Source organism: Camponotus floridanus, unplaced genomic scaffold, assembly GCF_003227725.1.
Source record: "Camponotus floridanus strain SB8 unplaced genomic scaffold, Cflo_v7.5 scaffold63, whole genome shotgun sequence".
Taxonomy (NCBI): domain Eukaryota; kingdom Metazoa; phylum Arthropoda; class Insecta; order Hymenoptera; family Formicidae; genus Camponotus; species Camponotus floridanus.
In genome coordinates, this window is record NW_020229803.1 from 287,357 (window position 1) to 314,387 (window position 27,031).

Consider the following 27,031-nt stretch of genomic DNA (forward strand, 5'->3'; position numbering starts at 1 on the left):
GTACGTAAGCGCGGAAAAAATATGCGGCCCGGTAATAATCGCGGTAATCACGCCCGGAGAATGCGGCAGAGGCGCGTTTATAAGTACATAACGGTTTGCAGGACATCTCGCATGATCGGGCACGAAAGATACGATCCTCTCGCCCGCGATCGACGAGCCGAACGAGGAAGTAACGAAGAAGGTAACCAAGTCGATTTTTCAGGACGACAAATTTATCCTGCAATTGACAAGTGCGCCTTTTATCGATTAAAAAAGAGAAGACTCCGGTTAAAAAAGATACGAAAGGACAATTGAATTTTTTAAATGTGTGTCTTACATGCGTGGGAGATGAATTTGATAATAATTATGTATATTGAATAAATTTTTATGATACACGTCGCAATTACATTTCTCATGTGACAACATTGTTATAAAAATTCAAGTGACTTTTAATTATAATATTAAAATGATCACTCTCCAGATACTTGTGTATCTTGAGAGAAGAATGCATTGAGAGAGAGAGAGAGAGAGAGAACGCAAATTATATAAATAGCTTTTTATATAAATTTTTATATAAATTATATAAAAAGAATATTATATAAATAATATTCTTCTAATAGTTTACGTGTATTTGAGCAAAAAGAGTGTGTAGATAAATCTATCAAAGTAGTACATTATTTTACAATTGCAGTGGACATTAACCTCAATGATATGATGATGATGATGATGATAATAATGATGATGAAGATAATGATGATGATGATAATAACGGCTGATCAATGAAGCGGTAATGCCGGCGAAATTCGTATAGATCCGATCGAAATCACCGATATTGGCGGCTTCGCCGTCTCTCTTAGGCGATCGTATTTGCGTGTACTTGAACGTGCCACGTTACGGCCGTGCGTATACAATATTTGCCTTTGCACAATATTTGCAGACACTCGAGGGTATTGCCGCGATTCGTCCGGGTTCCGGTACAGGTGTCGTGCACCTTCGCGTCGGTGACTTCTTGGAAGGAGCTAGCGAAATAAATGCGTACGTTATATATGTATCTCCGACGCACACGAAGGCACGAAACGATCTCTCTCACTCGAAACGGACCGTTAGCCGATGGTCAGCGAGGATCCACTCGTTACGTCACGTCTGTATTCGATGCGAATGATCGCCTCGGGCGACCGTAGAAATTCGCGCTGTCAATGTATAGGCAAGCGTGGCGCAATCCGCCCGTCAGATTTTTGACGGATCGTGCGATCCTCTCCGATCCTCTCTGGCTGGGTACAAATGAGAGTATCCTTGATGCTATAATGTTTACTTGGGGGATATTCGATATACGATATCACTGCTAAATGTTGCTCCAAGTCCAGCTTATTCATTAAATGCTTTCATCTGATCCTCGTGATCGCAGGAAACGTTTATGTAATAATCGACGCACGAATAAATATGTATTTCTGATTAAAGATGAGCTAAGTGTGATTTTGGATACGTTAATATTTCAATCAAAAATTGTTGCAAAAGTGAAAGAGCCCGTTTCTCTTTTCTATTGAAATCACGAATTCGTTGACGTGTGACTGCATAGATAAGTCTCATTTCTAGTTTCTCGAAAAGGTTTCAAGGACAAATGATCGAAGGAGATTCTGGGGCGATTTAAAGAGCGCGTCGAAACTTTAAGAGAGAATCGCATTAAAAAGTACACATTTGGCATTTTTTAAAGGAACACTGAGAAAAAAATCTGGTTGCATCAATTAGAATTCTGTTAGATTAAACCAATATATCTGTTGGAAAATGGACAAACCAGAATTCTTGTAGGAATTACCAGATGAATTTGATTAATTTCTTCGTATTAAATTTACCAAATTTTCTCGTTAATAATACTAAACTCACCAGCACCAAGTCGTCTAAAATTTCTTCTATTCTAATTTCAAAAGTCTGTGTAATATTCTGAATTCCAGCAAGATTATTGGATAAATTCAATCCAGATTATTGACTAAATTATTTTAAATTCAGTTTGTTAGAAATTAAGCTGATAAACAGTGCACTGAGAAAAAATCTGATTGCATTAAATAGAATTCTGGTAGATTCAACCAATATATCTGTTGGAAAATGGACGAATCAGAATTCTTGTAGGAATTACCAGATGAATCTGATTAATTTCGTCCTGTTAAATTTACCAAATTTTCTCGTTAATAATACTAAACTCACCAACACCAAGTCGTCTAAAATTTCTTCTATTCTAATTTCAAAAGTCTGTGTAATATTCTGAATTCCAGCAAGATTATTGGATAAATTCAATCCAGATTATTGAATAAATTATTTTGTGTGTGTAAATTATTACTGAAAAATTCAGTTTGTTAGAAATTAAACTGATAAACAGTGATGCAAAAAGAGAATGCAGCTCAAACACACACAATCAGAGAGCTAGCGTCCTCTTTCTTCACTACTGCTCGTAAAAGAAAAAAAATATACTTTGGATTCAATGTTAATACTAGTTCTTTATATACATTTCAAATTGGCAAATATTTAATACGAGTTAAGTTAAAAAGCAAGCAAAGAAATTAATGTAACAAGAAATTTTATAGATCCAACTATAAAATACCAAATCCTTATAGTAAAATCTATTAAACGTTCTAGTTATAAAAAATCAAGTCTCATCATGATAACTAGAAATTCTTGTTTGATTTAACCAAAATGCCTTCAATCATATACGCCTTGTTGATACAATCAAACGATTTTTCTCAGTGAAGGAAAGAAAAAAATATGTGGTTGCGTATTAAATAAAAACACATGTTACATTTTTCTATCACTATTTTTTATTATTACTATTTTTTTCATTCGCACTGCTTCAAGATCCTCGAACAAAATTTCGTAAGCTCGATCGATTCCGCCACTTTTCACCGTCTTCGTACGCGAATGAACATCGATGGCAGATACTATACCGTGTAACGTGAAAGAACGAGATCAGAATCTTAGGTAGAGACACGAGTCTTCACATTATCGTGCTTCATTCTTGTTTCAGCCGTGCAAAGGGGGCGAGTACCACCGTCGCAACCCTCGCTGCCGGGTCTGCCGGGTCAGTTCGCCCTGACGAACGGGGACGCGGTCGCGTGCGCCGGCCTAAACGGACACAATTACCTCTCGTCGTACATAAGTCTGCTGCTGAGGGCGGAGCCGTACCCTACCTCGAGATACGGCCAGTGCATGCAGCCCAACAACATCATGGGCATCGACAATATCTGCGAGCTCGCGGCGCGGCTGCTCTTCTCGGCGGTCGAGTGGGCCCGGAACATCCCGTTCTTCCCGGACCTCCAGGTGACGGATCAAGTGGCACTACTCAGGCTAGTATGGAGCGAGCTGTTCGTCCTGAACGCGAGCCAGTGCTCGATGCCTCTCCACGTGGCGCCGCTCCTGGCGGCGGCGGGACTTCACGCTTCACCGATGGCAGCGGATCGCGTGGTCGCCTTCATGGACCACATCAGGATCTTTCAGGAGCAAGTGGAGAAGCTCAAGGCCCTTCACGTCGACTCCGCGGAGTACAGCTGTCTCAAGGCCATCGTCCTCTTCACCACTGGTGAGTCTGAGATTAATGTTCGCTTTTAGGTTGATATGATTTTGAATCGATTATAACATTTTTAATTAATTTACAGATAATTTTTTTATTCAATTTCAATCAACTTTCCGATACATATACAGGGTGTCCCAAAAGTCCCGGACCGGTCGAATATTTCATACACTATGCACTTTAAAAAGAAATGTTTCAGACAAAAATTGTATGACTTGAAGGGGGCCATCAGATAGTGGCAATGATTTGACATGGGAGAGTCATTTGAAAAGTCACGTGAAGATCACCGTTAATTTCTTAAATGGAACTCTCTATTTTTTATTAAATATTCTGGTAGCTCACGTCGAGAGCTTTCCAAAACACTATAATTAAGTTAGTTTTCATTAAGTACTTTCCGAATTATGAGGCTTAAAATCATTTCTTAATTTTACATAAACCATAAAATATTTTGTAAAATATTCATTTTGCGATTATCTTACCTTAATAATTTTATGTACAAAATAATGAGAAGAATCAATTGGTGTAAAGAAAAAACATAGTTGTTTTTAAGAAAAAAATATGTAATTTGCAATTAACAATTACATTTTTTTTTTTAAACAACTATATGTTTTCTTTACACTAATTGATTCCTCTCATTATTTTGTACATAAAATTATTAAGGTAAGATAATCGAAAAATGAATGTTTCAAGATATTTTACGGTTTATGTAAAATTAAGAAATGATTTCAAGCCTCATAACTCGAAAAGTACTCAATGAAAAAATACTTTATTATAGTGTTTTGGAAAGCTCTCGAGATAAGCTACACGAATATGTAATAAAAAATAGGATGTTCTATTTAAGAAATTGACGGTGATCTTCACGTGAGTTTCAAATGATTCTCCCATGTGAAATCATTGCCATTATCATGGCCTCCTTCAAGCCATATAACTTTTGTCTGAAGCATTTCTTTCTAAAGTGCATAATTTATGAAATATTCGACCGGTGCGGGACTTTTGGGACACCCTGTATATAATTATTTTTTCATTATTTATTAAAAGTCACACTTTTACCCGTCGAAAACTTGTTCGAGGGGTACGTTTTTTTATATTTTTGATAAATGCTGCACAAGATATATCGCGCAAATATTATCTATTAAATATTTAAATATTAAATATTTATCTATCTATTATCCGCACGTCACAACGACATTCGTCGAGATTCGTGAAACCTCCATTGAAAAACGAAGAGCACTTGCGCTCGAAGAACTAGAAAATCATTCGACTTAGCGTTTTTGCGTCTAGCACGAGGGTCTCCTATAACGTACTCTCATACACGATACTTCGGTCATCGTCTGCACTACCCTCGCCTGTCTCGCCTATAATCGTCATGACGATGCTATCTCGAAGACGCTCGTTGTCACGTAGCCGCGATCCTTGACGGGCCTAGAGAGAAGCCTGGCGGTGCACGAGAGGGACAATGCTCTCTCTCTTCCTCCGCTCGCGAAGCTTCAGAGTTCCTACAGCATGTACCGGGTGGCGGGAGAGCACCGGAAGAACTCTCCGAGCCTAAACGGAGCGGGTCTCTCCCTTTTCCTCCTCCTTTCGTTCCCTCTTTCTCTATCCAGAGAACCCGCTCTCTCGACGGCGTTCGTTGCTCGCTGACCGTAGGCTCGGTCTAATCGACGTGGCGTAGATATTATCGCCCGCGACTGTCATCCAGCAACGCTGGATCCTCGTCCAGGACCAGGAGAGAGACCCCATGACGACAATTCACTGACGTAACAATGTGTAGCGCCGCGGACGTGCGTTATGCCCGTGATCGTCATCGAGCGCGCATTGAGACAATGCGTTTCTCCTGCTTCCTCCTCCCCGTCCGTCTCTCATCGTAACGTGTTCTCGCTCGCCGAAGCCAATCTCTAGTCCCTGTATCTATCTCTTCCCGTTTCATCCATCTCACTCCCGCTCTATCTCTCCGTCTCTTGCTCTTTCGCAACATCCGATGACAACCGCATCCTGTCCGAAGCGCGAGTTATCTCCCGGCCCATCTGCTCCTTTCTCCAGGAGGAACCACTATTATCGCGTACGTACACACACATGCACAATTGGGGGAGATTTCGACCGGGCGATCCTTTCCTCTCGATGTGTCCTCCTGATGCACGCATATTCGTACGCACACGACTCGCGTACGGGCGGCGAGATTTTAGTTTAGGGGAGGTCGACGAGGAGAACGTCGGCGAAGATGGTCCATGCTAAAACATCTCGTCGTAGATACGAGACGGGGGGGCTATTTATTTCCGTGCTATATGGGCGCGCTTAGCTCGGTTTAGCTTATGCTAATGTCCCATTCTCGAGGAACCACCTCCGCCTCTCCTCTTTTTTGCCCCGCTCGATTTTTTTTTAATCCTTCCTGCGCTTGAACGCGATCGCCGGACGGCTGGTCCTTTTCTTCCTCGCTCTTTCGATCCTTGCTGTAAGTATCGTTCGTCCTCTCTTCAGTCTCTTCGTAAAATTTAACGTTTAACTCTTAGCTTATGTGCGATCTTTTTCGAGTGTAATTATATTTTTAGGAGCACAATTGTATGGATTAGAGATTTATTGCATATATAAATGATTAATAAATTAAATGCGTTTTTAATGAATTATAATTAAGAGAAAAGTATAATTTAAGGATGTATTGAACAACTTATATACTTAATTATCGAAACTTATATACTTAAATTAACGCGTTCATTGTTTCGTATATACGCAACAATTTCTAATCTTCTTAGAAGAATTTAATAATTTTAAATTTCAACAATATTATCATCTTATTTTAATATTGTAATTGTCATCTCAAGAATATATAATTATTTAATTCCACTTTAAGAAAATTATAATCTTTGATTTAAAAATGTTATTTTCTATCCAACATTGTTTCTTTTCCATTCAAGAAAATTAAATCTTGAAAAGGATGTATTGGACGGACCGTCTGTCTCAAAAGTTAATCCAAAGTATCAAAATATTAAAATTGGGCAGAATACGAATTCTAATTGATCAAAAATTTTTTAAAAATCACGAAATCATACTTCAAAGTATTCTTTAATATAAATAGGTCTTAATTTCCAAGAAAATGTTGCCACGTTTTATCATCAATATTGCGTCAAACCGATAATCACAGTTATTTTTTAATAATAATTTCAAAACGAGCAAGTAAATCGTTTTAAAACTTTGTGGGAACATTTTTACATGTATGAAGAATATAATATTACAAAATGAATTTTTTATCATTGTTTTTTTATAGTTTGGGAATAATTTATTACCTGTCTCTTGAACGTTTACATAAGATCCTATGTTAAAATCGCAAAATTCAAAAATTAATAATGTTTAAAGGAGCAAGTAAACAAATTTGAAATAATTCATGACGATTTAGAATATTATTAAGAATTTTAAATTAAAAATTCACGGCGATTCTCATTGATTGTAATATATCTTCAATACATCCTTAAGAAGTGTGAACATAAAACTTTAAACTACATCTTCTACTCATTAATTTTAAAATACAAATAATATTAAAGACTAGAAGCGAAATAAAAATTAATATTTTAATAATTTGCAATCCTCGACATTCATTAAAAAACTTAATTTTTTTAATCATAATTTTTATAATATATAATTTTTTCATTTATTATTTAAAGAAAAGAAAAAATTGTCCTCTATTCTTTTTTCAATATAAAGATAATTTCTTTAATTCATTTACTGATAATAAACACTCATCCATGCAGTTGGGAATAAATACTAGTCAATAAATTACCGGTAACATTTCTGTATAATATATCACCATGAAGATAAAATGCCGACGCAAATGATAAGCTTATTACTTATTACGGGGTTAAGGGATCGTTATTGCGAAGGTTAAAAAGTAAATGGACCAGGACACATCATTCCGCCCAATTTAACATAATGAAAGGTAAAAGCAAGGAAACGGTTCGTACTCCGCGGTCGCGAATGAATTCGTTTGAAATGAAAAGTGGAATGAATGTTCGCACGTACCGCACGGAGCCGCATTATTACGCTAATCGAGGTGTGTCACTACATAGCGAAACACAGAAGTAACGAATGCGAAATGCATTATTAATTGCGTCGAGGCCGGTTACGCCGCTTTTAAGATCGTATAAAATCGAGATAACGAACGGTCGTCACTTAAACTTTTGCTTCGTATGTTCCACATAAATATAAGAGCGTTTGATAATTAACGCACTATAGTTAATGAGATATAGTTAATGAGATACATAGATGAGAAGGGAAATATCTAGGATTTTGCGACGCCAATTATAATCGATTTGAGATGTAAATTGCAATTATCAATTATATGTCGCAATAGTTTATATCGGACCGTTTGGATTGTCAAACTTTAATAATTTAAATGTAAATTGTTTTCTGTTATGCAAAAAATTATATTGGATAGATTATAATTATATGAGAACCGCGTCAATTTTTGAAAATAATATGAAATATGTGATTCTATATAGGTTTTTTATTGATATCATCTTATTTATTCATTTATTACTTTTACATATAGTTCATGATTATTCGTTACTTCTCCCTCTCTCTCTCTCTCTCTCCTTTACTTTTTTTTAGGATTATTCATTAATTTAATTTTTAGGATTATTCATTAATTTTATTAAAAGGATAATGTATAAATATGAAGCAATGTGTTTATTAATCATAATAAAACGAATTTTGTTGCAAAAATTCGTGAAATTTAACTTTAAAGTTGAGATTGAAATAAATTGTATTTTTTTCGCATCTTGTCTCCTGTGTAAATTGTTTTCTGCTATGTAAAAAATTATATTGGATTAGAATTATATGAAAACCGCGTCAATTTTTGAAAATAATATGAAATATGTGATTCCATAATACAAATTTTTTATTAATATCATCTTATTTATTCATTTATTACTTTTACATATAGTTCATGATTATTCGTTACTTCTCTCTTTCTCTCTCTCCTTTACTTTTTTTAGGATTATTCATTAATTTTATTAAAAGGATATATATATATAAATATGAAGCAATGTGTCTATTAATCATAATAAAATGAATTTTGTTGCAAAAATTCATGAAATTTAACTTCAATAGTTGAGATTGAAATAAATTGTATTTTTTCGCATCTCTCTCTTGTCTCCTATGTCGCATTTTTTAAATACACATTTACAATATATATATTTAACATTAACATAAGTTGGGAAGACTCCCTGCGATTATAGTACTTGTATATCGCTCGTAATTGACGTGAAATTAGCGTGTCCGCCGACGAGCGCGGATAAATTTCTTTCCGCTCCCTTTCTCTCTTTCTCTCACAGCGGGAATTCCTCGCACCGCTCGCGAGATGGAGGGTTGCGGCTTTTTTTCGTACACCCCGTAGCCGTCGGATCACGTGTCTAATTGTTCGGATAAAACGGCGGAACGAGGGCACGATACATAAAGTACGTTTAGCTCGCTAAGATCGGCCGCCTCTCAGCTTTCTCCGGTGTTGTGCATGCACGAGATGTGCATACCCGGTGGTCCGAAACGATCGGGCGCGCCGCCGCTTGAATAATCGTCGCCCAGGATCATTACGTCCCGACGTCGACCGTAATTATACGGGAAAAAATACGCGCCCGCGCTACGATGCTTTGCTCTTTCTCTCTCTTTCTCTCTTTCCAGGCTAGACCCTTAATTGCAAGAATAACCGACGCTGCCATTTATCCTGCAATCAGTAACATTTCCTAAGAATCTCGCGATCAATTTCGAAAACGATTCGCATCGCGTTGCGAAATCTGACGTGAAGAAAAGCAGGTTCTGATTTGAGATTTATTATCTTTCTATTGTAAAGCAATATATGTAAAGTGCAATATATCTACTCAGTGCACTATAATCTACTAAAGCAATATACTCCTTGGAAAAATATGGGAAACCTAAAATTCTCCAGGATTTTGTTGTGCTTGAAAAGGAATTAAATCAGAGAATTTTTATTGCATTTAAAAAAATGTTTTTTGCCAATTTTTCTCGTATTGTAAACAGCTGGCGAGCAAAGTGAATTATATGGTATTTAAAATATTATAAATATATATTTTAGTTTAAATATTCTGTGTCTCTTGACAAAATATTGAATATTCATATTTTTTGCATGAAATGCAACGCATAAAAAATTTATTCTTGAAAGTTGCATAAAAACATCTTTAAAATATTCCTTTTACCTGGGATTTTGGATAAAAATATCTGGAAAATCAGACAATCTTCAAAGAATTTTTTGCAAGATTGGACATTCATTATACTAATTTTTTTCATACTAAATAAATATTTCATAAACACAAAATTATATGACATTTAAAATATTATATATATTTTAGTTTAAATATTCAGTGTCTCTTAACAAAATATTAAGTATGCATATTTTTTGCATGAAATGCAACGCATAAAAAATTTGTTCTTGAAAGTTGCATAAAAACATCTTTAAAATATTTCTTTTACCTGGGATTTTCGATAAAAATATCTGAAAAATCAGATAATTTTCAAAGAATTTTTTGCAAGATTGGACATTCATTATTCTAATTTTTTAGTTAATAAATATTTCATAAACACAAAATTATTCTACATATACTCTGTGTAACAATCGAAAGATGGAAGTGTTATTAGTTCTTCGATGTTTCTTGCGGAAGAAAGACACGTGCAAGAATCATCGTTACAGTTTCAGATTAGGAGTGGCTCGATTTGTTTCGAAATTCAAGCTCCGCTGCCAGGATAAGATCGGCCCGCGTTATCTGGTCGCGCGTCGCGAACCACCCCGTAGAGCCGAGCATGTAAATGCGCGGATATATTTATGCGCGAGAGGGTATTACTGGGGCCCCGTGAGTATGCGCGGTGTACCTACCTACGTGTATCTTGATGGGAAACACTCCCACGATTATGTGGCATGCAATGCAATTCCCTCTGTCTTGCCCAACAACCAGCAACCATCGCGCATGTTGCTGCCGTCGCAATTCTGCGCGCGCGCGCGCAGAGATGCCACCGGTATTTAACGATCTAATTAAGAATGTAAACTCGACATCGGGCCTACGTAGATCTCGTGGCATCTCCGCGCGATCAGCTGTTCGTTAATTTTTTTCGTTCAATCTCCTTGATTATAATGAAAGGAAAAAAAGTATAGAGCAATAATTGTTGTGATGAACAAATACTTGGATATTGGCATTTATGTAGATAAATATTTGCAATTTTTATTTACAGTTAAATTATGTTGAGATTTTTAAGATTTTTATGGGAATTAAAAATTGTTCAGTTTTTCACTATGAATCATTTTTTAATTAATGTTTCAATTTTTAATTAAATTAAAAATTAAAAATTTTTCAATTTTTCACTATGAATCATTTTTTAATTAATTTATAAATAATTACAGAATCATTACATATGTATTAAATATAAAAAAATAGAAATTTGGCTTTCTTTATAAATCATTCTTATGTCGTATAAATACGTAAATATCTTCTTTAGATTTCTCATTATAATATAATTTTAATATTACTTTTAAATTCCTTATTATTTAAAATATTGCTCATGATTATATAATTTCGAAAATATAACGGCCAAGCACTAATGTCAGATTATTGCTTACATTTCTAATGCCATATTCTAAATAAGTATATAAAATTGAAATAAACGAATGAGATCGGAAGAGAATAAATGATCTCAAGGAGTATTGAGAAATCGGGCGAGATGAATGCAAACCGCTGTAGCCGTCGGGGCTTTCGAGCACCGGTGTGTTTAATAAAATATTGCCACATCATTATATATATATATATATATATATATATATATATATATATATATAATGTAGGTACTACGCGAGGCCGCGCAGTCACTCTTCTCCTTTTTTTTCCTCCGTTTCCTACCACCACCGTCGATGATGACTCGATACATTTGGACAGCGCACCCTCTATTCGAGCCTAGATACAGGACTGACACAACGCGATTGGTACACACCCACACCTGTCAACTGCCATTGACAAGAACTGTCAATAGTAATTATACCTTAATTTCATTACGCAAATATCTCACGGTATTCCTCTTTACTCGCAACCGTCTGCCGTGGGATTTTTTGCTTTAACGAAGATCATTTTCAGTGTATTGCAGTTTATTATCCATTTTCTTGTCAGAAGCTGAAAGATATGTGAAAATTATTTTATTCCTGTTTGTTATGAGTAAATAGTAGGAATAAATCATTTAAGAATTCTGGCGAGAAAGAGAGAAGAGATTATACAGTGCCTAGCAAAAGTTCTGGAACGGTCGGATATTTCATAAACTATGCACTTTAGAAAGAAATGTTTCAGACAAAAGTTGTATGGCTTGAAGGGGGCCATCAGACAGTGGCAATGATTTGACATGGGAGAGTCATTTGAAAATCACGTGAAGATCACCGTCAATTTCTTAAATGGAACTCCCTATTTTTTATTACATATTCGTGTAGTTTATCTCGAGAGCTTTCCAAAACACTACAATTAAGTTAGTTTTCATTGAGTACTTTCCGAGTTATGAGGCTTGAAATCATTTCTTAATTTTACATAAACCGTAAAATATCTTGAAAAATATTCATTTTTCGATTACCTCATCTTAATACTTTTATGTACAAAATAATGAGAGGAATCAATTGGTGTAAAGAAAACACATAGCTGTTTAAAAAAAAATATGTAATTAATTGCAAATTACATATTTTTTTTAAAAAACAACTATGTCTTTTCTTTGGACCAATTGATTTCTGATCAATTTCAAGATTATTTACAGCATTTATGTATTTTTAATTATCTATCACAAATTTATTGTACAAAAATTTAAGCTTGATAAAAGAATATAAATATTCCAATTCTAATTATATAACAAAATATAATTCCCTTCATCGATACTTTTCAGAGAGAAACAAGTGTTGCAAGACAAACAAATTCTCTTACCTGAAACGCATCCCAATTAATCCAGGAAGGCAATTCGTGGACGAGATATGCACCTCGTATCCCGAATTTGCAATCGAATGTTAGGTAACATGCGATTCGTCGCGATGATTATACATGATCCATCAGCGATGTCGTCCGTGTTCCCGGGATAGGTCGGCGTATTATTGACGCATTTATCGTTGCCGCTATTATCGCCGTCTGTTCTGTCCGTACTCACCTGTTAACCTCGGATAATTTATCGACGTGGCGAAACAATCGTGCTCTCGAAATGTCGAGCAGGAGCGAGAAAGATCAGCTTTCCCGGAGAGAATACGAGAGGAAAGAGGGAATCTGATGTGCAGGACACACACACATATGAACGGAGAATATGCTATAGAAACTGCATACTTCAATGATATCCACTAGGGTTGCACGAGATATCAAGATTAGTCTTGATATTGTCTTGTCTTGTCTTGACTTTCATGACAAGATCAACACAAGATTTTTAATTAGTTATCAAGACAATACCAAGACTAAGACTGTCAAGATTATTAGTCTTGTCAAGATTATTGGTTCTCAAAGAAACTAAAATATTTATATTTGTAAATGAAAAAAATCACTATATATGAATTTAAAAAAATTTTATTCAATAAAAACATTTCTATTAATAAATTTAAAAACATTTAATATTAATACAATATAACATTTTTATAAATTAGAAATCAAACTCGCTCAAAATTTAGACATTAAAGAGCATTTCACCCAGGAATTGATGCACATTAGTGCTTTTAAAGATTTACTTTGTAATCTGGTTCTACTTTTTGACGTAATCAGAGTTTCTATGAAGAAAAATCTTTCTACTGGCACGGATGAGGCAGTTGAACTTAAAATGTCTCGAGCCATTTTTGACAATGGGATAAATATGAACCTGATTTTTTTATCACTCCAAAATCATTATATCTGCACATTCCTTTGGAGCCTTAAATAGTTATTAATTTCTGTTTTCCATGAAACAATAAATGTTTTTTTATGTAAATAGACGGCATTTATATCGATTACATAATAATAATTATAATTAAAATATAATACAATAGTAATAATTATTTCAAATTATATTTAAAAAATTATGTTAAATATTATTTAAATAATTTTTTAATATTAGATAAAAATTTGTTAATAAAATCGAGACAAGACAATACAAGACGAGATTTTTGCTACCAATATTCACTCAAGACCAAGACAAGATTTAAATTTTTGAAAATTTTCAATACCAATACAATATTTTTACGAATATTGTCTTGGGTCTTGTGCAATTCTAATATCCACGTCACCGACTAATCAGCGTCTATCAACGGATTGAATATAAGCGAATCCCGAGCTTTCCAGATGTTCATCAATCAGAAATAGTTTCCGCGATACGATAACAGTAATGGGTGACGCGGATTGCAATGATCTAGCGGAAAATACTGGCGACACTTTGCGTAATTAGATGCGCAATCGTGTTGCAAATGCCCGAGACTTTTTGCGCGACGTTTTCTTTCTCAGCTAGTTCTCTTCCTTTAATATCGCGCTCGCTGATAACACGTGTATTTTAATACCGTTAAATGAATCGTAATTAACCGATGCAAAAACTGGTTCGGATAAATCATTTACGACATCTTCCAGGAAGAAGACGTTGAAATATTTATATAATAAAATTACATTAATCATGTATTCAACTAAATAACGAGAATAAAAAGGAGATAATTACGTGACCATTTCTAACGTCTTAATTATTATGTAAAGAAACTATAAGAATAAAATCTATTGGAATAAAATTAAAAGCCATGAATAAGATATTTCGTCTGTTTAAAAGGAATTTAATTATTTGAATAATATTATCGATTGATATTTTATATATTGATATTTTATAGTATTTATAACGAATTAATTTGTATCGAATTATAAATCTGCTTTGGTGACAATCGATATTTTAAAGGCGAACTTTTGTTTCTTCCGATATTTAAATTAGGATCCTTTATCTTGAAGTACAATATCACTTTTGAGATTTATTATTAAAAATATTATTATTAATATATTATTAAAAATATGATGATACATTTTAATTATTATTATTAATTTACATTATTGCGAAAAAATAATGAAAAATGAATGGATAAAAATGTATATATTAATGTAAATTATTGCGAAAAAATAATGAAAAATGAATGGATAAAAATGTATATATTAATGTAAATTATTGCGAAATGTATATATAATATAAATTATTGCAAAAAAATAATGAAAAATGAATGGATAAAAATGTATATATTATTAATAAAAATATGATGATACATTTTGCAATAACTGGATAAAAATATATATACATTTTTATCCATTCATTTTTCATTATTTTTTCGCAATAATGTAAATTTAATGTATTAATTAATATTTAAATTTCTTACATAAGGAGACTGATATGAAGAAGTGCTAATTAACTCTTGAGAAACGTAACTTAATTTCTTATAGAGATAGCGAGTGCATATTTCCCTAAACATTTCTTCACCCATGGAGAAACGCTTCATTCTCGGGAAAGCCGACACAAAGCGCGATTACCGCGGTTTTCTCGCACTCTTTAAAAAAAAACAAAGCACAAGCTCGACAGTGACATTCGCAAACGTCATCCCGCGCGTTTTCGTTCGCGGCCCGAAGGAAAACAATGCAAATGTCGACGCCACTGGCGACGCACCGCCGCAAACTACCCCGGCTACGTTTCGAGAGGGTGACGAGACTCTCGGCGTTGCACTCATACATACACGCATACACCGATAGAGCGAGAAAGTCGAGAAAGGGAGAGATATACGAAAGGGATAGAGGCGGACAGCAGGGTTGCAGCGGGTGGAGGAGGGACGTGTGTTATCTGTGAACCCGAATCCGCGACCCCACGGTGTTGTGGGCTTCTCTATCTCGCATTGTTATGCCGGGGGAGAGGGATCGCTTCCCCCGAACTCTTGACTTTAAGCGTTACCCATTTTCATTTTATTATCTGCCCTCTTCATCTGTACATCGCGCATCGCGTGCATCGATGCTCAAATCGCGTTCGCGCCCTCAAGATTCCATGACAGAGATCTCTTGTTCATCGGACACAAATTGGGGAGTAGAATCGTTGGATTTTTCCCGGTCGAAATTAGAAGGATTGTCGATAGTTATTGAACCAAAAGAGTTCCATCATAATATTTTTTCGGCTGCAATTTTTTTAATTATACAATAATTAATATTTTGTACTTTTTGACGTGACTTTAACCCATTCAAACGCAATTATGTACAAAAACTTTTTAAAATCATGTGAATAGTTATTTTTTAGAATTAGTTTCCCTGCGATCTCTCGATGGAAAAAAAATCTATATATATTTCATCGTTTTAAACCCTTAGCATCAATAAAAATTAATTCAATAATTCAATAATTTTTTACATTACAGAAAAAATTCAGGTCTGGGTTAAAAAAGAAGTTTTAAAGATTTAAACGAATTTTTTCTAGTCAATCCTATTATATAATGTATATTGTGTAATGAAAATTCTATTAGAGTAATCAACGGATTATTAACATAATGTATTTTTTAATAATACATTTAATAATACTTTTAATAATATATTTTTTACATAATTAATTCTCTTACGTAAAATGGAGCTAAGATAATAATTGTTGAATATACAAACACACTGTAAATGTTGAATTAATATCTTCAAAATGTCACAATTATTATATTCGGAATTAAATATGTTGTATCAGAAACATATATTTGTACATTTTCGATTATGCAATTCTGCATATAAATGCTACATAAATTCTTATATATCACTATATTTTGATGTGAAATTATAAAATTATATAATCTGTATTAAAAATGAAAGAGGAGAACTCTGTAGTTTAAACTAAACTGAATTTTAAGTGAAAAATACATCTAATTACATATAAATATCGAATCGCGATTAATTGCATTAATAATACACAAAATAGAGATTCATTATGCATAATGATGTGCAAAAGTCACGCTAAATCGGATCATTATCCTATTTAAGTATATCGCATTTATCTCTCTCGCAATTGCTTATAAAATTAAGATGCAACATATGACTATTATACAAGAAATAAAAATATGCACATAATTATATTAATATACAAATTTTTTAAAGTAATATTTTTTAAATAATATTTAATTTTCCTCTACGAAATAAATAGGAAAAAAATACTCTTTATCTTATATACTATTCCATACATGTTAAAAGGTACAGAATAGATATAAATATCGGATTCATACATATAAATATTGCTCACATATAGCATTTACATACATGCGCTTATCATTTTAATTCAGAAAAGGATTTTAAAGCTAACAATTCTCTTTTAGAATATTTTCATAACTTATCTCTTCTATAACCCTATCGGTTTTGAATATCTAGGCTTTTGTAGTCATATTATAAAAAGAGTTTCTTGAAAGGTTCCTTGACAGGTATAAAACATTTTAACTTATTTCCGCAAATGTATTATACATTATTATACAGGATGTCCCAAAAGTCCCGGACCGGTCGAATATTTCATAAACTATGCACTTTAGAAAGAAATGTTTCAGACAAAAGTTGTATGGCTTGAAGGGGGCCATCAGATAGTGGCAATGATTTGACATGGGAGAGTCATTTGAAAGGCACGTCAAGATCACCGTCAATTTTTTAAATGGAACCCCCTATTTTTTATTACATATTCGTGTAGCTTATTTCGAGAGCTTTCCAAAACACTATAATAAAGTATTTCTTCATTGAGTACTTTTCGAGTTATGAGGCTTGAAATCATTTCTTAATTTTACATAAACCGTAATATCTTGAAATATTCATTTTTCGATTATCTTACCTTAATACTTTTATGTACAAAATAATGAAAGGAATCAATTGGTGTAAAGAAAACACATAGCTGTTTTAAAAAAAAATATGTAATTGTTAATTGCAAATTACATATTTTTTTCTTAAAAACAACTATGTTTTTTCTTTACACCAATTGATTCCTCTCATTATTTCGTACATAAAATTATTAAGGTAAGATAATCGAAAAATGAATATTTTACAAAATATTTTACGGTTTATGTAAAATTAAGAAATGATTTTAAGCCTCATAATTCGGAAAGTACTTAATGAAAACTAACTTAATTATAGTGTTTTGGAAAGCTCTCGACGTGAGCTACCAGAATATTTAATAAAAAATAGGGAGTTCCATTTAAGAAATTGACGGTGATCTTCACGTGACTTTCAAATGACTCTCCCATATCAAATCATTGCCACTGTCTGATGGCCCCCTTCAAGCCATACAACTTTTGTCTGAAACATTTCTTTCTAAAGTGCATAGTTTATGAAATATTCGACCGATCCGGGACTTTTGGGACACCCTGTATAAGCTTTCTTGTATCGAAAGCCTTTGAATGGTACGCGTTGTAAACAGGGTATTCAGAGTCGCGAGAAAGACAGAGAGAGAAACAGATACTACCGCGTGCATATTCCTTATCGGTGTATCGCAGGGCAAAGGGTTGCCCCGGCATTAGAGTAAGCCACGGTATTAACCCCGGAGTTTAATATAAACAGCGAAGCGGGATGGCATTCCGGTGAGGGGTTGCGGAGTTAGGGCACGGACGGAACACGTGACCGCCGGACAATGCTAGGCACCTTATCGACGTCGTCGTGGCTAGGACCGGCAAACCCCGGTCGGATTTTCCGTGGTCCTTTTGCCAATCTAACTCTCTCTCTCTCTCTCTCTCTCGCGCGCGTTTAGACCGGCTTCGGCCCCAGCCCCTTCGGCCCCTGAAACAAAACTACGTCCACACGTCGTCGCTTAACCCTCGCTCGCGCGTATCCGCGAGCAACGCGCCGCGGATCCGTTCGAGCGTGATATCGCGGACGAACGATGGAAACAAAGAACCCCATTTCGAGCGTTCGCCGAGGGTCGGCCTGAGCTAGAAAAGAGCCATTGTGGAAACGAGCACAAGGACGATCGCATTGAATTTGTAACGTTCAAGTCACTTTACAAAGCGATCGCCTTTTTCAATTTCAAAAGAAATATTTGGATAATATATTTCGTTCGTTCAAGAACTTCGAAAGAGTCTGAATGTAACCGATGGTATCGGATTCCGTGCGATTTTGTAAAATCATTTTGGGAAGCGGAACTTAGAATCTATTATATATAATAGATATATAAAATTATATTATATATAATTGATATTATATATAATATATAATTATATATTATATATAATTAGATATTATATATAATATATAATTATATATAATAATATAAATAATTAATTAATTAATAATAATGTTATATAATATTAAATATTATATATAAAATTTCAAACTTATGCTTAGGCTGTATTGTAGAAAAAAATATTTAAATTTAAATTATTAAATTATTAAATTATTAAATTTAAAATTATTTAAATTTAAATTTGATTATATTAAAATGAAAATATATGTATAATATATGTATAACAAAATAATATATGTATGATATATGTATGATAATATATGTATGATAATATATGTATAACAAAAAAGATTTGTAGAGATCAACGTAGAATATTCAACTTACAACATTGCACATAAATGATTGCATTTATATATATTCTATCGTCGTTTCTAATTCTCTGCAAAAAATATATATATTATTAAATGATTACATCACTTATCAATATTATTATGTATATAACTAATAGATAACATTATTATCATGATTAATATCAATATTAACATTATTAACATAGTTAATATCATTATCAACTTTTTAATTTGTCAAATTTCTTCAAATATTGCATTATATAAAATAAGAAACAAAAATAGATATTTTTCCGGAAACAATTCTCGCGCGACTTATCAGGAACTGCATCATGATCGGTTCTCGCAAACGATAAAGAATTAATATTCCTTGCATGACAATTTTTCTTTGATATTTATTGCCACCTTCCGGGTACGAATAAACGTTTGAGAATTAATCTGCCGCTTATTGCGATTGTCGTGCGCGTACGAAGAAAGAGAAAAGCTGTACGTTGGTAGAAAAACGATCCTCTGCGAGAGAGGAACGCGCGCGTCTACCGTCGCGAAAGAAATTAGCGTGGATTTATGCGAGGACGGGGTCACTGGGGGGGATCGTCAAAAACCACGTTGGCGGGGCCAACGGCGTCGTCGAGTAAATAAGGACGTAAATCGGCGAGAGGGCCGTAAATTCCAGACGCATTTGTTCCTAATTTAAAGAGTCCCCGGGCCGTGGCCGAACGACCGAAATCGCGTCTCTCTCGCCGGAGGGTTCGCGAAAGGTTCGCGGTGAAGGGAAGAGGGGAACCGCAGAGGAACGGGAGAGGGTTCTCCTCGGTTTTGCGGTGATACTCTTTAGCGGGTGCCCCGTCCCGGTGAAAAAAGGAGGGAGAAAAAAAGACGAGGCAACGCGCGCGATTAATCTTCCGTTCGAGCAAGTCGCTCCAGGGAAGTCGCTTGTTTCTCTCCCCGCTGCTCTCTCTCTCTCTCTCTCTCTCTCTCTCTCTCTCTCTCTCTCTCTCTCTCTCTCTCTCTCTCTCTCTCTCTCTCGACCTTGTGACTTACACGAGGATCTAAATTTGACCGTGCGCGCTAATGAGCGTAGGCTGGCGATTCATTGAGAACGAGGGGGAGAGGGAAAAAAAGTATCGCGCGTCGTAACGCGTTTGCTATAACGATTGCACTTGCCGAGAGCATTTAAGCGTGAGCGATCGCTCGGCTTCTTGGTTACATTTTATGCTTTTCAGTTGCAGACTATAAGAATGATGCGAGCCTTCGCGAGGCTTATTTTAATCACAAAGTTGTATCTAGAGTATCTAGAGTATTTTTTTATTAATTGTACATAATTAATTAAAAGATTGATTATAGAGATTTTTTATAAATTATATTCATTGTCATATTACATATGAGCTGATTATATTTAAGAAATAGTTAAATAATAAATAATATTATTTAATAATAATATTAATAATAAATAAATATTTAATAATAATAATAATAATAATAAATAAATATTTAATAATAATAAATAATAATAATATTAATATGTTATTAAAAACGTTATTAAAAAAGAGACAAAAAGAAAGAACATACGCATATATTGTGTATGAAATATAAATTAGATACTTGAAATATTATGTACAATTAACTTTAAGGATGTTTTGTATGTACAATCCCAGCAAAAAGTAACTGAAAATCAATATTGACGAATATATCCACTTTTGGTGTATTTTGAGTAAGAAATTGTGTGGAATTACAATTTGATCTTAGCTACAGAGATGTATTTTTTAATATTTATTGCGTTTTATGAAATATACCGAATTTTGTTAATCGAAATGATTAACTTTTGGCAGAGAATTTCGCCTTGTGACAGATACATAGCTAACTTCATTAAATTATTTTTAATATCTTTTTAACCAGTTAGTGCTTGTATAATATTATTTGACCAAATATTTCCTCTGTATCTAAACTTTTACAAATTTTAAAAAAATTCTGAATATTATTTCCATGTGTTTTTGTCATTTGAATCGACGTAATTACGTTTCTATAAAAATACATGTTAATTCGGTGCAAATTAAAATCCTTATAACTTGTGAACGCTTTAGTGAATCGATTTAAAAATTGTACTGAAGATTCTAAACATATGTAAAGACATTCTGTACAATTTTTGATTAAATTCTCAATATTATGAAAATAGGTACAAAACATCCTTAAAAAATATTTAATTAATATTCCAAGATTTGATTTGATATGATATTGATATTCTAAGGTTTGATTTAAATATTCATTGGAGGATGTGGATCTTTATTGGAGTTTAACAATGTCGCGTCCATACTCTCGAAATAGGTGCCGCATAGTCATAGTACTACATAACACGTAGTAAGGGATTCCAATGCGTCCGCTATTTTTACGGCGTGACGACGTGATAGCGGCGCGTCATAGCGGGAAAGAAGAAGTTAGTCCGTCGCACGCGGTCTCCTCCCGCATATTTAGCACCCTCCCCATGTCAAACGGGGCCATAAAACACGCTTGCGCGTAAATAAAATGCGGTCGGCTTCGCCGTCTGCTCGGCGAAACTAGGCAATAGATCGCTACGGAGAACCGACTCGTATTCTCTTTGACACTTCCCGCCTCTTTCCCTCATCCCACGTTCATCCTCCCTCTTGCTAGCGTGAGAAGAACGTGCCTACCATATTTTCTTACACGTTAGTAAAATAGAATTTTTTTTTTTAATCGAATATATTGTCCAAATTAAACAAATTTTAATTCATATAATAAATTTCTTTCCTTACATAATTATTCACAACAATCTTTATTTTTCTTAATTCTGTTTTCTTGTTATACAGGGTGTTTCATTTTAATTTCCCAGGCAAATATTTCGGAAAATAATGAAAAATCGAAAAAAATGTTTCAGACAAAAGTTGTATGGTTTCTAGGGGGACATAAGATGGTGCCATTAGTTTGACCTTGAAGAGTCACATGAAGGTTACGTGAAGGTCATTTTGAATTTCTTAAATGGAACACCCTATATATTTTTGCATATTCTTGTAGTTTATCTCGAGAGCTTTCCAAAACATTATAATTAAGTTAGTTTTCATAAAGTACTTTTTGAGTTATGAAGCTTGAAGTCATTTCTTAATTTTACATATACCATAAAATATTTTGTAAAATATTCATTTTTCGATTATCTTACCTTAATACTTTTATGTACAAAATAATGAGAGGAATCAATTGGTGTAAAGAAAACACATAGTTGTTTCGAAGAAAAAATATGTAATTTGGAATTAACAATTATATATTTTTTCTTAAAAACGACTGTGTTTTCTTTACATCACTTAATTTTTCTCATTATTTTGTACATAAAAGTATTAAGATAAGATGATAAAAAAAATGAATATTTTACTAGATTTTATGGTTTATGTAAAATTGAAAAATTATTTCAAGCCTCATAACTCGGAAAGTACTCAATGAAAAAATACTTTATTATAGTGTTTTGGAAAGCTCTTGAAGCAAGCTACAAGAATATGCAAAAGTTTGTAGGGTGTCCTATTTAAAAAGTTTGAGGTAGCCTTCTCGTGACCTTCAGGTCATTCTTCAAGGTCAAACTAATTGCACCATCCTATATCCCCCTAGAAGTCATACAACTTTTGTCTGAAACATTTTTTCGACTTTTCATTATTTTCCAAAATATTTGCCTTGGGGAAATTAAAATAAAACACTCTGTATATTGACTCAATAATTTTCCGTCCGTTTTTATCCTCGATTCTCGAGCGCAATCACTTCGGATCTCTCGCGACATCCCTTAGGCCGACTCCACATATCCCCATGCACAAAGGTAGGACCTTCTCATGACATTTCTAGTAGGTAGGTATGCTATGTTGGTTCGCTTCCCGCCGCACGACGCGAGTCAGACAATATCGCGCATTCACAGATTGCGCTGTCAGGCGGCTCGAATAATATTCGGGGTGACACGCCATGTATCCGCTATGCGGTGCCGCCGTGTCGAGGGTGTATGACTCAGCATCCCTAACGCGCGGGAGCTGCCCCGAGGAAGCGGAGGGAGATTTAGGAGGTGGACCCTCTCCTCCTCCTTCTCCCCCCGGGCCTCTGTCTCTTCCTCGGTCTCGTCTTCTTCTACTTCGTTTCTTCCTCGTCTCCCAGAATCCCCGGCTCCTTTCTTTCTCGCTTTGGGTAAGAGTCCCCGCAGGAGAGCGAGAAAACGAGCGAGACCGTCGTCTCGCACCACGTGTCCGTGACCGATCCAATTTTTTCCTCCACGCCTCAATATACGTCGCGCACCCTCGTACGTGAGCGCGCACACGCGCGCACGAATGCCTTCGTCTTTCCCTGACTTCTCAATCAGGAATAAACCGCGTCGGCGGTGGGTATCGAGTTTGCCAACGAGATTCGTCACGCTAGATAGATCCTCGTGAAATACTTTGAACCCGGATTTTCAAGTGATCCGCCGATGCCGCTCGGTTGACGACGACCTGTGGGCATCCGTGACGAACGCGGATACATCATTATCCGCACATTGGAATTAGGTCTTCTCTTTCTTTCGTCGATTGTCGGGATAATTCCGATGGAACTTTTCTCCGAGAAACTTGAAATTTTTTTTGCGCAGATTCTCGCTAATGATACGCTCCGAAAAAAATATTACAATGCTGAACTGATTTTTCTTCGAGCAAAAATTATGTATTTTTCAAGATATAATTTAGATTTTTATTTGTTTCTTATGTTTGCATCATACGCGATGGGTACTTTTTCGAATTTTCATCAAAAGAAAATTCTTTCCTTTTCAGACCTTTTTTATGAAATTTTCCCACAAATCGATCATCCAGCTAAGTTTCTTCCTGAAAACTAAACGTGCTATGCACATTTATCTTGGGAATGCCTTCAATGTTTTTTTCACATTGTATTTTTCTCAGTCTCTTGATTACAATATTAATAATAAGATTAATTATAACGTAAGAAAAAAATATGATAGAAATATATGACGAATAATTCAAACTCTTATACTGAGAAAAATCGTTTGATTGTATTAACAAGACGTATATGATTGAAGACATTTTGATTAAATCAAACAAGAATTTCTAGTTATCATGATAAGACTCGATTTTTTATAACTTTTAGAACTTTTATAACTTTTAGAAAGTTTAATAGATTTTACTCTAAGGATTTTGTTAATATTTTCTGGTTGGATCTATAAAAATTCTTGTTACATTAATTTCTTTGCTTGCTTTTTAACTTAACTCGTATTCAATATTTGCCATGAAATGTATATAAAGAACTAGTATTAACATTAAATCCAAAATATATTTTTTTCTCTTACGAGCAACCATGCCAGAAAAAGGATGCTAACTCTCTGATTGTGTATGTTTGAGCTGCATCCTCTTCTTGCATCACTGTTTATCAGTTTAATTTCTAACAAACTGAATTTAAAATAATTTATTCAATAATCTGGATTGAATTTATCCAATAATCTTGTTGAAATTCAGAATATTAAACAGACTTTTGAGATTAAATGGAAAAAATTTTAGACGACTTGGTGCTAGTGAGTTTAGTATTATTAACCAGAAAATTTGATAAATTTAACAGGAAGAAATTAATCAGATTCATCTGGTAATTCCTACAAGAATTCTGGTTCGTCCATTTTCCAACAGACATACTGGTTGAATCTACCAGAATTCTAATTAATGCAACCAGATTTTTTTTCTCAGATTCTCGCTAATGATACGCTTTTAAAAAATATTACAATGTTAAACTGATTTTTCTTCGAACAAAAATTATGTATTTTTCAAGATATAATTTATTTTTTAATTTGTTTCTTACGTTTGCATCATACGTGATGGGTACTTTTACTATCAGCTGTTACTATAGACGACTGAAAATTCGTCTGAAAAGAAAATTCTTTCCTTTTCAGACCTTTTTTATGAAATTTTTCCAAATCGATCATCCGCGACGAAAGCCGTTGTCCGAAATATCAACATATGGTCCAGCTAAGTTTCTTCCTGAAAACTAAACGTGCTACACATTTATCTTGGGAATGCCTTTAATATTTTTTTCACATCGTACTTTTCTCAGTCGATCTTGGTTACAATATTAATAATAAGATTAATTATAATGTAAGAAAAAAATATGATAAACTATGATAGAATTATAATATATGTCGAATAATTCAAAGTCTTATCTTTACTTTTAACGTCATTTCTTGGAAATATATTACGGATAAATCGATTTCTTGAATATATATTACGAATGTAATTAGAATAATAAATCTATAACAAGCTTAAAAATAATTGCACAAATTTTTAAGACATTAATAACATACCTTATCTAAACGAGATTTACCATAAAGATATATCTCATAACGTGAATTACTGGCAACGAGTTTATAGGATTAGAAACACACATGTAGGCGAGAACGGATGTCGTGCTACCGAGGAGTTTTTTCTGCACATAATATGATCGATAAACGAAGGAATGCCTGCATTTGCGAGAGACGAATGTCACTGAATTATTGCACGTGCACGAGGCAAGTCGGATGGTCCATCCTCGGGGAGCATCGTAATTCCCGTTGGGAAAAGAAGAAAGGGACGAGGCCCCCGAAACGGGAGAGAAGACGCGTTTTCCCTTAACAAAGTAAATTCCGCACTTATTCTCCGGATCAGTGCACGCCTTGTGTCCTTGTGCGTTGTACAGATCTTTAATTAATCTGATTTATATCGGGCTCGATGGAGCGCTACAATCGCGACAAAACCTGCGCATACCGACTTTTACTTCCTAATAGGGCTCTCATTAAGGACGAAATAAGGCTTTTGCCAAAAATTTTCACTTACGAATTGCGTCCTCGTTTTCACGATTTAATATGGCAAGAGTTTCAAATGAGAACTTTTTGAAAAATGTATGACGAATTTTTTGATGAGTAATCCATGATAATAATTCCAAAATCTTGTAATTTTCGCTGTTGAATTTATTTTTTGTAACCTTTGTTATAGCAATAACACAGTTTCAATCAATTATCAAATTAAATTTTAATAAATAAAAATGTTAAAATTTACAATTTAATATGTATTAATATATTTTTTCATAATTTGTATAAATCAGATCTCTCTCAACTAAACGAAAGATTTTTTGATATTATTTTTTTCATTTATCTTTACAATTAATTAATCACGATTGAAAGAGAAAGAGAAAGAAAAAGAAAGAAAAACAACCTGCGAAATAACAATTTAATAAAATAATTGCTAAAATGATCGAGAATAAACTTCGCAAAAAGCCATACAGATTATTTCGTGAAATCATTCTGAATGAGAGAATTTTGTCTAATTTTCGTATCGATTTACCTGACGATAATTTGTCACTCGCGATACATCCCGATGAATGCTCCACGCGACGACTTTCCCCGATTCTAAACGTGCCCGCTGCGTCCTACACCACTGTGCACGGAACGCGGGACTTTCGGTGCTGAAGTGTCAGGCCACTGATAAGCCGAAGGCATTAATTTTACGGCGTGGTCCCCACCGCGGTGGTGTGGTCCATGGACCCTGTCTCGACTAATACAATTATGTTATAACCCCTTGCCAACTCGTCCTTTCCAGCCTCCCCTCGGCGCCCTTTCTCTATCTCCCGACACCCTCGGCCTCGATCTCCGGCGAGCCACTGTCGAGGGGTGAGGGAGAGAGAGGACCAAGGAGGGGAGAGTTGCGGAAGCCGAACACGCGTTTGTTTCGAATCCCGTTTACGACCGAGGGCATACTGTGGCATACTCTTCACCGCAATCTTCCTCTTCCGCGCGCTAAATTATCAGGATCGCCTTGCAACCTAGATATTTCAGCGCAATTCGCACCGAATTTAACGCGAGAATATTAAAACCATGTATTATGTGGCAAACAGAATCTAAATAAACTGATAAAAACACCCTCAGGACGAATCTTCAACGCAATTCATAAAAGCAAGGCAATTAATTAAGAAAATGGACATCTCGTGTAATTATGCACTGAGAAAAATTTGATTGCAGCAAGACGTA

General features: G+C 34.5%; 1 protein-coding gene across 2 annotated transcripts in view; it reads left to right on the top strand.

Annotated features, from left to right (window-relative positions):
* LOC105255912 (steroid receptor seven-up, isoforms B/C) overlaps positions 1-27,031 on the top strand; it is a 186,641-nt gene that overhangs the window by 82,366 nt on the left and 77,244 nt on the right. For both annotated transcript variants that reach the window (XM_025413234.1, XM_025413235.1), the window contains exon 3: positions 2,993-3,544. In XM_025413234.1, the coding sequence (XP_025269019.1) occupies positions 2,993-3,544 (552 nt within the window). The remainder of the gene's footprint in view (positions 1-2,992; positions 3,545-27,031) is intronic.